General features: G+C 36.7%; 1 protein-coding gene across 6 annotated transcripts in view; it reads left to right on the plus strand.

Annotated features, from left to right (window-relative positions):
- Positions 1-12,058, plus strand: part of DNAJC27 (DnaJ heat shock protein family (Hsp40) member C27) — a 64,719-nt gene that overhangs the window by 18,628 nt on the left and 34,033 nt on the right. For 5 of the 6 annotated variants that reach the window (XR_014254223.1, XR_014254224.1, XM_082427503.1 and 2 more), the window contains exons 2-3: positions 5,633-5,715; positions 10,800-10,869. The exons of the other annotated variant lie outside the window; for it this stretch is intronic. Coding sequence is in view for 3 of the 5 variants with exons in the window: in XM_082427503.1 (XP_082283629.1) it covers positions 5,633-5,715; positions 10,800-10,869 (153 nt within the window). In the remaining 2 variants the exon portion in view is untranslated. The remainder of the gene's footprint in view (positions 1-5,632; positions 5,716-10,799; positions 10,870-12,058) is intronic. 6 annotated transcript variants of the gene reach the window in all.

Consider the following 12,058-nt stretch of genomic DNA (forward strand, 5'->3'; position numbering starts at 1 on the left):
TTAGTTGCTCCACAGCATGTGGGATCTTCCCGGATCAGGGATCGAACCTGTGTCCCCTGCATTGGCAGGGGGATTCTCAACCACTGCACCACCAAGGAAGCCCTGCTTTTTCTCTCTTAACAGTAGATTGTGGTGTTTCCTCCAATTATCTGACATAGCTCCCATCACTCTTTTTCATGGTTGCATAATAGTCCATGACATGCGAGTATCTCCTCTATTGATGAGAATTCACTTGTTTCCCTTTTTCCCTACTACAAACAATCTTGCTATAATACATTTCTATAGGTATATATATCCTTAAATACCTGGACTAGATTCCCAGGGGTAGAACTGCTGGGTTGAATAGCACATTTTAAAATTTTAGTAGCAATTGCCAATTGCTCTTCAAAAAGGTGTGTTTCTACCAGTAATATGCTGGTACGTTTCCCCCTAACTCCCTGCCAACGCAGTATTGTCATTCTTTTTTTTTTTTTTTTAAACATCTTTATTGAAGTATAATTGCCTTACAATGGTGTGTTTGAGAAGTAATTTCATTGTTACTTTAATTTGCATTTCACTGACCACAGATGAAGCTGAACATCTTTTCAAATACTTATTGAACATTTGGATTTGCTTTTCTGTGGATTGCTCAATTTATAGTCCCTGCCTATTTTTCTCTTGGATAATGTGTCTTTCTTACCAGTTTTTCTGGTTGGGGGACGTTAAAGTTATTAACTTTTTGCCAGTCATATAAGTTACAAATATTTGCCCCAGTATGTTGTCTTTTAATACTTTTATATTTTACCATACAATTGCTTTTATTATTATTTGTATATACTCAATTATGCCTATCTTTTTAAAATTGAAATATAGTTGACGTATAATATTATGTTAGCTCCAGGTGTACTACATAGTGATTTGACATTTGCATACATTATGAAATGATCACCACAAGTCTAGTAACCAGCTGTCCCCATACAAAGTTCTTAGAATATTATTGACTATATTCCTTACGCTGTATAACACATCCTAGTAGCTTACGTTTTGTAAGTGGAGGTTTGTACCTCTTAATCCCATTCATCTATTTCACTTCCCCATCCCCCATACCCTCTGGCAACCACCCATTTGTTCTCTGTATCTATGAGTCTATTTTTGTTTTGTTTGTTTGTTTTTTAGATTCTACAAATAAGTGAGATCATATGCTAGTTGTCTTTCTTTGACTTATTTCACTTAGCATAATTCCCTCTAGAAATCATTCATGTTTTCACAAATGGTAAGATTTCATTTTTTTAAAATAGCTGAGTAATATTCCATTTTTATATGTCACATCTTCTTTATCCATTCATCTACAGATGGACACTTAGGTTGCTTCCATATCTTGGCTATTGTAAATAATGCTGCAGTGAACATTGGGGCACATACATTTCGAATTGGTGTTTTTGTTTTCTTCAGGTATATACCCACAAGTGAAATTGCTGGATCATATGGTAGTTCTATTTTATTTTTTTTAGGAACCACCATACTGTTTTCCATGTGGCTGCACATGCACCAATTTACAATCCCACCAACATTGCACGAGGGTTCCTTTTTTTTCACATCCTCTCTAACACTTGTTATTTATTGTCATTTTGATGATAGACATTCTGACAGGTGTAAAAGGTGATATCTCATTGTGGTTTTGATTTGCATTTCCCTAATGATTAGTGGTGTTGAGCATCTTTTTCACGTGCCTGTTGACCATCTGTATGTCTTCTTTGGAAAAATGTTTATTCAGATCCTCTGCCCATTTTTTAATTGGGCTATTTGTGTTTTTTGATGTTGAGTTGTCTGAGTTCTTTCTCTATTTTGAATATTAACCCCTTATCAGATATATCGTTTGCAAGTATATTCTCTCAGTCAGTAGGCTACCTTTTCATTTTGTTGATAGTTTCCTTTGCTGTGCAAAAGCTTTTTAGTTTGATGTAGTCCCATTTGTTTATTTTTACTTTTGTCTCTCTTGCCTGAGGAGACAGATCCAAAAAAATTTTGCTAAGACTGATGTCAAAGAGTGTACTGCCTATGTTTTCTCCTAGGAGTTTTATGGTTTCAGGACTTAGATTTAAGTCTTTAATCCATTTTGACTTTATTTTTGTATATGGTGTGAGAAAGTAGTCCAGTTGATTCTTTTACATATAGCTGTCCAGTTTTCCCAACACCATTTATTGAAGGGGGTGTCTTTTACCATTATATATTCTTCCCTCTTTGTCATTGATTAATTGACCATATAAGTGTGGGTTTGTTTCTGGGCTCTCTATTCTGTTCCATTGATCTATGTGTCTGTTTTTGTGTCAATATCCTACTGTTTTGATTACTGTCATTTTGTAGTATAGTTTGAAATCAGGGGGTATGATACCTCCAGCTTTGTTCTTTTTTCAAGATTGCTTTGGGTATGCCTGTCTTTTTTTTTTTTTTTCTTTATTGGAGTCTGGTTGCTTTACAATGTTGTGTTAGCCTCCACTGCACAACAAAATGAATCAGCCATACGCATACAGATTATGCCTGTCGTTTGTGGTTTCTGGGTTTTCTTTCTTGGTTGGAAAGGTTTCCCTAAGGTTGTACATATGTTGCACATTTTCTTCTGAAATTTTTATTGTTTTATTTTTAAATACTTAAATCATAAATTTATCTGTAATTTATTTTTGTATATAGGGAAGTTCAGGGCCCAACTTAATTTTTTTCCTGATGGATATGCAATTGTGCCAGTAATATTTTACTAAATAAATTAATTTTTTCCCATTGACTTTAAATATCACCTTTGTCACTTTTTAAATTTTTATATATAATGGGATCTATTTCAGAGCTCTCTGTTCTGTTCTACTGACCTACTTGTCTTTTCTTATGCCAGTATAATACTCTCTCAGTTTCAGACTATATTTTAGTATCTGTCAATACAAATTCCCACCTCTTTCTACTGCCCTGCCCCTTTCCTGTTTTTCATACTTGAATTAGTTCTTCTCAGATAACTGTTCTTTCATATGAATTTTAGGGTAATTCTATTAGGAAAAAAAAGATTCAAACCTTAAGATTTTTTTTTTCAAACCTTATGATTTTAATTGGAACTGCATTTAAAAAGTGCCTAAAAAAATCTATTTAAGAAAAATAGAGAAAGCAAAAGTCTCTCTATATTTATGTTATTTAACTTAGTTTATAAGATCCTAAGGCCCAGGAACCCTGTCTCTTTGGTTATAGGGAGTGGTTATTCACACCATTAATTAAATGTGTATCTCTTTAAATACTTAGGGCTAGTGTTTAAATAGTGTACTGGAGTTAAAGGACTTCCTGGTCCCTTAATCTCATGAATAATTTAGAAAAAGGCTATATTTATTTTTCTAGGATATTGTGAGAGAAAACATTTGAGAAGTGCTTTCAACCTGTAAAGTGTTTTTTAAAAGTATAGCCTCTTAGCAGTACTCACTCCAAAGAAGTTTTTCCTTCAGTTCACAATGAGCTTATTAAGTACTTTCTAGAGCAACTGTCCTATTTAATATAGATTGAGGTTCATCAGGAAAGTGTTTGAGCAGAATAAGCTTCATGACCAGCACTTCAAGTAAATTATGTTTCATGAGTGCTAAGGATTGCTATTAATGTACAAGTCATTTTAATTCAGTTTTTCATTGGCACTGAGCTAATTGCTCAGATATAAAGTTATAAGATATAAGGAAGTAAAATACCGGTGCTTGCCCTCAAGTAGTTTACTGTCTAGCTGAAGAAGTAAGATAAATATGCACATGTGAAAAGATAACAAGGCAGTGAATAACTGATAACAAATATATTATATATGTATATATACATTTATATACATATATAGTATATGTACTATATACACATATAGTATATAAAAAGTGTTAGAGAAGTTCAGATGTAGGCAAGATCTCTTATAACCTGGAAGCTCAGAGTTTGCACTGGACCTTAAAGGATAAGTAAGATTTGGAAAGAAGGGAGAAAGCTCTTTCCAAGTAGAGAGAAAAGTAATGACAAAAGCCAGGCCTGAGAGTTTTGCAGAAATGGAGGGTTTATATTAGAAGGGTTTAGACAGAAAAGACAGATTAGGGCCAGATTATGGAGGATCTTGAATAACGGACAAAGGAATTTGGATGCTGAACTCTTGGCAGTGAGAAGCCACTGAAAATTTTTGAGTTAGGGAAGTGAAATAACGTTAGTGGTATGCAGTGTTGATTGAAGTTGGGAGGGAAAGGGGACATAAAGACCAATAAAGAATTTCCTGTAGTTGTAGTTGTACAGAAGTAGATGATGAAGACTTAAACCAAAATGGTATCAATGGGAATTGGAGTGAGGAGAAAGATGGAAGAAACATTCAAAAGAAGATTTAGACTCAGAATCAAACATGACTTTAGTAATATAATACCCTGTAATTGGGAAAATGGTGGCATTATTAACAGAACTAGGATGTGAGCAGGATTTGCTGTTTTTATGTATAAGATTAGTTCATTTTTGGGCATTTTGAGTTTGTGGAACAGTGGGACATCTAAGTAGAAATTAGTCTAGTAGATATTTGGAAATGTGGATCTGGTCTGGGGAGGGAGGTCAAGGTAGACAGATATTTTGGTGTTATTATTAAAAATATAAGAGTAGAAGAGGTCTTCAAAAGAAAAGAGAAGGACTTCCCTGGTGGCTCAGTGGTTAAGAATCCGCCTGCCAATGCAGGGGACACGGATTCTATCCCTGGTCCGGGAAGATCCCACGTGCCGTGGAGCAACTAAGCCCGTGCGCCACAACTGCTGAGCCTGCGCTCTAGAGCCGGGGAGCCACAACTACTGAGCCCATGTGCCACAACTACTGAAGCCCATGTGCCTAGAGCCCGTGCTCCACAACAAGAGAAGCCACCGCAAGGAGAAGCCCACGCACCACAACGAAGAGTAGCTCCCACTCGCTGCAACTAGAGAAAGCCCACGCACAGCAACAAAGACCCAATGCAGCCAAAAATAAGTAAATAAATAAATAATAATAATTTATAAAAAAAAAAGAAAAGAAAAGAGAACAAGGATTGAACGCTAAACTGAAAACATACCCATATTTGTTTTTTGTTGTTTTTTTTTTTTTTTTTTTAAAGGTCCTAGCTGGAGGGTCAGTGGTCCTGCCCAGTATTTTTTTTTTTTTAATTAATTATTTATTTATTTATGTTTGGCTGTGTTGGGTCTTCGTTTCTGTGCGAGGGCTTTCTCTAGTTGCGGCAAGCAGGGGTCACTCTTCATCGCAGTGCGCGGGCCTCTCACTGTCGCGGCCTCTCTTGTTGTGGAGAACAGGCTCCAGACGCGCAGGCTCAGTAATTGTGGCTCACGGGCTTAGTTGCTCCGTGGCATGTGGGATCTTCCCGGACCAGGACCTGAACCCGTGTCCCCTGCATTGGCAGGCAGATTCTCAACCACTGCGCCACCAGGGAAGCCCCCCATATTTGGTATTAAGGGAAGAATTTTAAAATAATTTTTCTTTAAAATCTTCACCTTTAGTATTTGTTTCAGTTATTTTATAGTTTTGGCTTTTGAAAAAGCTTTGTGTCTCATGGTGAATGAAGAAACCATAATGAAGAAATGTACTTATTTTGTATACATTCCCAGAGTGTCTTTACTAAAAGCATGTATTTTTACCTTTTTAGAGCTGTATTATAAAGCGATACTGTGAGAAAAGATTTGTGTCTAAATACCTTGCAACAATTGGAATTGACTATGGAGTCACAAAGTGAGTACATATATTCTTTCCTTGGGCTTGCAAATTACATAGAAATTCAGAACCCTTCTAAACTGATCTGTCTTGAAATGGAGAGTCTGAAGATAAACTGGGACACATAGGAATGAGACCTTTACAGATAGTAGTAATCACATCATTTGTTCATCATGGAGTACCTTCTGTTTGCCAGGCTTTGTGTGGGGTGTAGGGTCTGGTGATGAGCAAGTCAGCACAAAGCCTGCCTGGCAGATGTAGCTTTTCAGGAAGCATGTTTCTATATAAGCAGGTCTCATTAGCAGTTATGTTTTTAGAGAATTTTGAAATATTCTCTCCCAAAAGCCTAAATATTATGTGGAAAATTTTCTATCAGAGAACTTCCTTTTATGATCTTTACATCCTATTAGAATCCAGCAAAAATGATCTGGGAAGAGTATAATTAGGTATAAATGGGGATTTATTTGGAGATGAATCAAGGGTGGGTTGAGCTTGGGGAGATAGGGTCACATTAACAGGAAATTACACTGGGGGAAAGTAGAATTGGGGTAGACAGCACATCCCCAAAGGTGGAATTTCAGGTGCTCACTATTCTGACCTCAACCTGCCCCTTCCCTTCTCTGTTATCTCATTCTTTTACACACTTTACTCTCCATCCATGCTGAATTTGTGCCATCATACTTTCCTATCTCAGTGCCATCATTCATTCTGTCTACCTGAAATGTCCTTTCCCCTCATCTCTCCGCCTGTCAATCTCCTCAAGGTATAAAGTGTAACTGTTCCCATATGGCCTTCTGAACAGCTCCTTTATCAGTCAGGACTCATTTTAGTTGAAAATGACAGAAATATTAAAATTCTCTGCTATTCATGGGTCTCAGCATAAATTGTCTTGTGTTATCATTTGTATATGTTTAATGTCTCCTGCTAGATTTAAAGCTCCATTAAGCAGGGACTATCAGTATAAATTATCTCCAGGTGCCTGGTACAGTGCTTATACATAGTCAATACTCAAGAAATAATTATTGTTAGGTAAGATAGATACATCTGAAGAGGAAGTTTGCAACATTAGAATATGAAGGCAACATTCAAGAAGGTAGACTAAAGTGGTAGGGTGTATCTATACTTCAGGGCACAGGATTTCATCAGTTATATGGTAGGATATCCTATTCAAGGCAGTTTTGTTTTGAATCCATGTTAAGTAGCTAATTTATTCATTTAAGAAATAAGAGTTACCATGTTATGCCCTAGAACTGTGGTTTATGCAACAGACTACAGTCATCTCTCAATATCCAAGGGATGTTGGTTCCAGGATCCCCTGTGGATACCAAAATCTGCAGATGTTCAAGTCCCTTATATAAAATAGTGTAGTATTTGCATGTAACCTATGCATATCCTCTCAATACTTTAAATCATCTCTATAATACCTAATACAATATATCAATAAATAGTTTTAAATACAATGTTAATGCTATGTAAATATATAGTTGCCACCTTACGGCAATTTCAAGTTTTGCTTTTTAGAACTTTCTGGAATTTTTTTTCTGAATATTTTTGATCCAAGTTTAGTTGAATCCATGGATACAGAGCCTTCCGTAAGGCTGACTGTATTGTTTCTGGTTGATTTTTTTTTTTTTTTTGTCTTATGGTGAGGAGGAGGATATGATTGACAGAAACCCAACTCAAGCCAAAAAAAATCAATTCACATAATCCAATTATAAGGATGTAGCTGGGCCTCAGAGATCGCTGGAACCAGGGAGAGAATATAACCTGGTCCTTTCATGACATGTCTCTCTCTACCTTTTGGCTCCTTCTCCACAGCTGCTGGTAGCTCTCAAGTTTACCAAAACTAATCACAAATTTAAAAAATACCAGGGAAGGTTTTGATTGTCCAGGTGGAGATAGGTGCCTTTCCCCAGCTCAGCTAGCTGTGGCCAGCAGAGTGGCATCAAAAAAGAAGATGGAAGAACCCATTTAAATCACAGTTGGGAGAAGGAGGGTACTCTTTTGGGCAGTCAAAACAATAGATTTGTATATGTATAGCTGATTCACTTTGTTATAAAGCAGAAACTAACACACCATTGTAAAGCAATTATACTCCAATAAAGATGTTAAAAAACAAAACAAAACAAAAATAGATTCCCACTCCATCCTTCAGATTTCAGTATGCTTAAGAATTAGTTGTAGAGTTTGTGAAAATGAATATTCCTAAGACCCACCCACTAAGATTCGGATTCACTGGATCTGAGGTGGGGCACAGGACTACATTTTAAACACCCTCCCCATCTTTCCATATAATGATGCAGGTGGTCTTCAGGCCACAATTTAGGATAGCACTGGCTTGAGGTAATGAATTACCATTTTTCTTAAGGTAATTTCCTCTGTCAGACTTCTGAATTAAATTGACCTCTTTTGAGTTTCAATTTGTGAACACATTTGTGTTATTTCCTGATTTTATAAACTTCAGTTCCATCCCTTCTCAGCTACTATCTGGCAAAACTTTCTAATATAAATTGTTACACGAGATCTAATGCAGATGCTCTCAAACTCTGTTATTATTTTGTTTTGTTTTGCTGTTCTCACACTCTCTTTTGTAAGATGGATCCTGATTTCACAGATGTTAAAATGAAAACAAATGTGCATCTTAGAATTGATGAAATATGGCAGAGAATTCAGGAATGAAGAAATCATGATAAGATGATTAGTGGTTAGTTTGATTGAAATATACAAGTAATATAAAACAACTGTAGGAATTATGGTCTCAGAAAAGAAAGTGGAAAAAAAGTGAAAAAAAAGTAATAGAGAGTGGATGTTATAAACTTGGACAGGGAACAATAATCATAAATAAACCAGGAGGTAGTATAGAAACAATGGGAGCAGGTGCTGCTGTCCTTGTGGTCCATGGGAGGGACTCTTATCAATGTTGTCTAAGCTGAAACATGTTACTTAAAACAACATAACTTGAATCTGTTAATTTATTGCTTATAATCTCCATTTTTAACCTTACAGGAATCTTTTTTAGGAAATACTGTTTCTGTGGTAAAGAGCATTTATATTTAAAGCTCAATAATTCCTCCCAGTTTACATCAGTTTCTTTTTTTTTCTTTTGTTAAATTCAGTGAAATGTAAACTTTATGCTTTTAAATTAATATAATCCCAGTTTTATAAAAATATTTATGTCTATCAGTCTTATCTATGTACAGAAAGAAGTCTACAGTAATGTTCATCTGTATTAATGAAGGTTTTTCTTCTGGGTGGTAGGATTTGGGATAACTTTTAAACTTTCATCATTCTACTTTTCTTTAGTGTTTGAATTATTTATGATGTTTCATTCATTCATTTTCCAATAGTGATTTTTCTTTCTTTTTTTTTTTGTATGTGAACATTCATAGAAGCTATATTTCTAGTAGCGCCAAGTTAGAAACAACTCAAATGTCCATCAACAGATTAACATAAACTGTGGCATATTCATATGATGGAATACTACTCAGCAACAAAAAGGAACAAACTATTCATATATGCAACAACATAGATAAACCCTAAAATAATAATGTTGAGTAAAAGAAGGTAGACAAAAAAGTGAACACATGGCATGATTCCACATATATCCAATTCTAGAAAAAGTAAAGTGATCTAATAGTGACTGATAGCAGATCAGTGGTTGGCTAAGTAGGGCAGGAAGGGCAGGAAGGAGGAGTTTCAAAGGGACCCAAGGAAATGAGTGATGAATATGTTCATTGTCTTGACTGTGGTGATGGCTTCACAGGCGTAGACATATGTCAAACTCATCAAATTGTATACTTTAAACATGTGCAGCTTACTGTACATCAATTATACTTCAGTAAAGCTGTTCAAAAGAAGGAGGAGGGACTGTGGCAGCCCTTGGCCCCACGGTGGAGACCAGTCTCTCCTCTGCTCTCCTGGTTGGGTGCAGATGTGAGTGTGGTGTTTATCTACAGAACCATGTCTCCTCTGCCATCCAGGTATTCTTTACCTACACAGCTGCATCTCCCCCAGTTGTTCCAGGTTTCTCAAAGGCAGGGCAGTGCCTTCTGTGTCCAGCCTCTCCTGGGGTTGACCGTTCTAGTCTGGTCACATATTTGCAGAGATGGGCAGCCAAGATAGGGAGGTTCTGTAACATCTGGTGCGTGGGCCCTGCTGCTTCAGAGGGCAGAAATGGGACCACACAGGAGCCACAGGGACCGCATGCCAGGTCAACACCTTTGCCGGACACCTTGCCCTCGGTTTGCCCTAACACCACTGAGTGTGGGTGGGGAGACGACTCCACACCCTTCTTTCCAGATAAGAAAACAGAGGCCCAGAGTCCCGGGCTGGGGACCGAGGTGAAAAAAGAATGGAAACGGCCTCCCAAAGGAGGCTGCCTGCAGTCACGCACAGTCCTTCAAGGGTCCCGCGGCCTGCCGCATTACTCCGTCAGCCGTCCCCAGCCCACCGCCTTTGCTATAGAAACAGTAATAGTGATTTTTCTTTAAAAAAATAAACGGACTGGAAGCAAGTATACTGTGATGTTAACAGTAGTTAATTCTAACATGAATGGTTGTCACTTCCCTTTTTGTTCTCTTCTGTATTTCCAAATTTCTGAAAACAAATTGACTATTGTTCTTGCTCAAATGAAGGGCATAGGAAAATTAAACAATCGACATTAATAATATACATCTTTATACTATTTATTTTGTACTATTTATTGTACCGCATGGTAACCAAGCATAACCAATAGTAATTACAGTGTCTTACTAAGTGAAGTAAAACATTTTGTTTTCCTTCATCTTGCTCCTACTGTCCCAAATCCCTTTTTTTTTTTAGCACCACAGTAATAGCTACTATTTGTTTGTTATGGGGTGTGGACTGAAGTGTCGAGGTAAGGTGAGGCTAAATGAGTTCAGGGTTCTTAAAACAGGAGCCACCTGCCAGGTTGCTGGCTCCTGTTGTAAAGATTATCTGGAATCAAGAAGAGGCACTAAGAAAGTACCTCTTTTAAGTTTCATACACATAACCTTTTGAAATTCATAAGTGACATAAATGATACTAATATGAATACAGAAGCCATGACCTTCTTTGGGATTGTTTGCATTTGAACATTTCAGGGTACAAGTCAGAGACAGAGAAATCAAAGTTAACATCTTCGATATGGCTGGACATCCCTTCTTCTACGAGGTAAGAAAGACTTTTTGAGAAAACCTATATCCAGTATTGTCAGTGGGTTGAAGGAAAGATCCCGAATTACCGAGCAACCAATATTCAAGTCATGTGTAAAAATAGGTAAATTTAGCTGGTGTTTGTGACTTCCCTTCGGAGCTTTAACTTAATGGATATCTGTTGGTCTTTTGTGCTATCCCCTTAAATAGTGGTAGGAAATTTTATTGCTAATGTTTCAAACACTTAGATAAGACATTTTAACCTTCAAAGGACTGTTGCTTTTTACTTTGTGCCTTAGCCCAGAATGTGAAAAGATAATTACATACGTACAGGGACTTAGGAATTCAGAAATGAACCCTTTGTAGCAGGGTTCTAGAGTGATTTTCCAGTGCACTCCTCAGTCATGTGTGCTCTCTCCCCAGAAGAAGCTAAAGCAGCCTCACTTGGTTTACTTTCATCTGCTTATCAGTCCTGAGTAGTCTCAAAATCAATCTTATGGCCTTTATCTTTTGTTTTTCCTTCCTTGGGTTTTTCATTTATTTCCTCCCTTCTGCTTCCTTTGGGTTTATTCTACTCTTCTTGTTCTAGGTTCTTGAGGTGGGAGCTTAGATTATTGATTTGAGACTTTCTTTTCTAATGTATGCATTTAGTATTATAAATTCCCCTCTCAGTACTGCGTAGCTGTATCCCACAAATTTTGATATGTTGTATTTTCATTTTCATCTCATTCATTCAGCCTTTTTTTTAAATTTCCCTTGAGATTTTCTGTTTGACCTGTGGATTATTTAGAAGTGTGTTGTTTAGTTTCCAAGTGTTAGAAATTTTCCTGTTATCTTTCTGTTATTGATTTCTAGTTTGATTTCATTGTGATCAGAGAACACACTATATGATTTCAATTTTTAAAAATTTGTTGAGGTTTCTTTTTCATGGCCCAGGACGTGGTCTATCTTGGTATATGTTACATGGGTGCTTGAAAAGAATGTATATTCTGCTACTGTTGGATAAAGTGTTCTATAAATATTTATTAGAGCCTGTTGGTCAGTGGTGTTGTTGAGTTCTTTTATATCCTTGCTGATTTTCTGTTTAGTTCTGTCACTTGCTAAAAGAGGGGTTTTGAAGTTTCCAACATTAATTGTGGATTTGACTGTTTCTCCTTTCAGTTCTATTGATTTTTGCTTCACATATTTTGCAGCTCTCTTGTTTGGTG

The sequence above is a fragment of the Balaenoptera physalus genome (assembly GCF_965194825.1).
Source record: "Balaenoptera physalus genome assembly, chromosome: 15".
Lineage (NCBI taxonomy): Eukaryota > Metazoa > Chordata > Mammalia > Artiodactyla > Balaenopteridae > Balaenoptera > Balaenoptera physalus.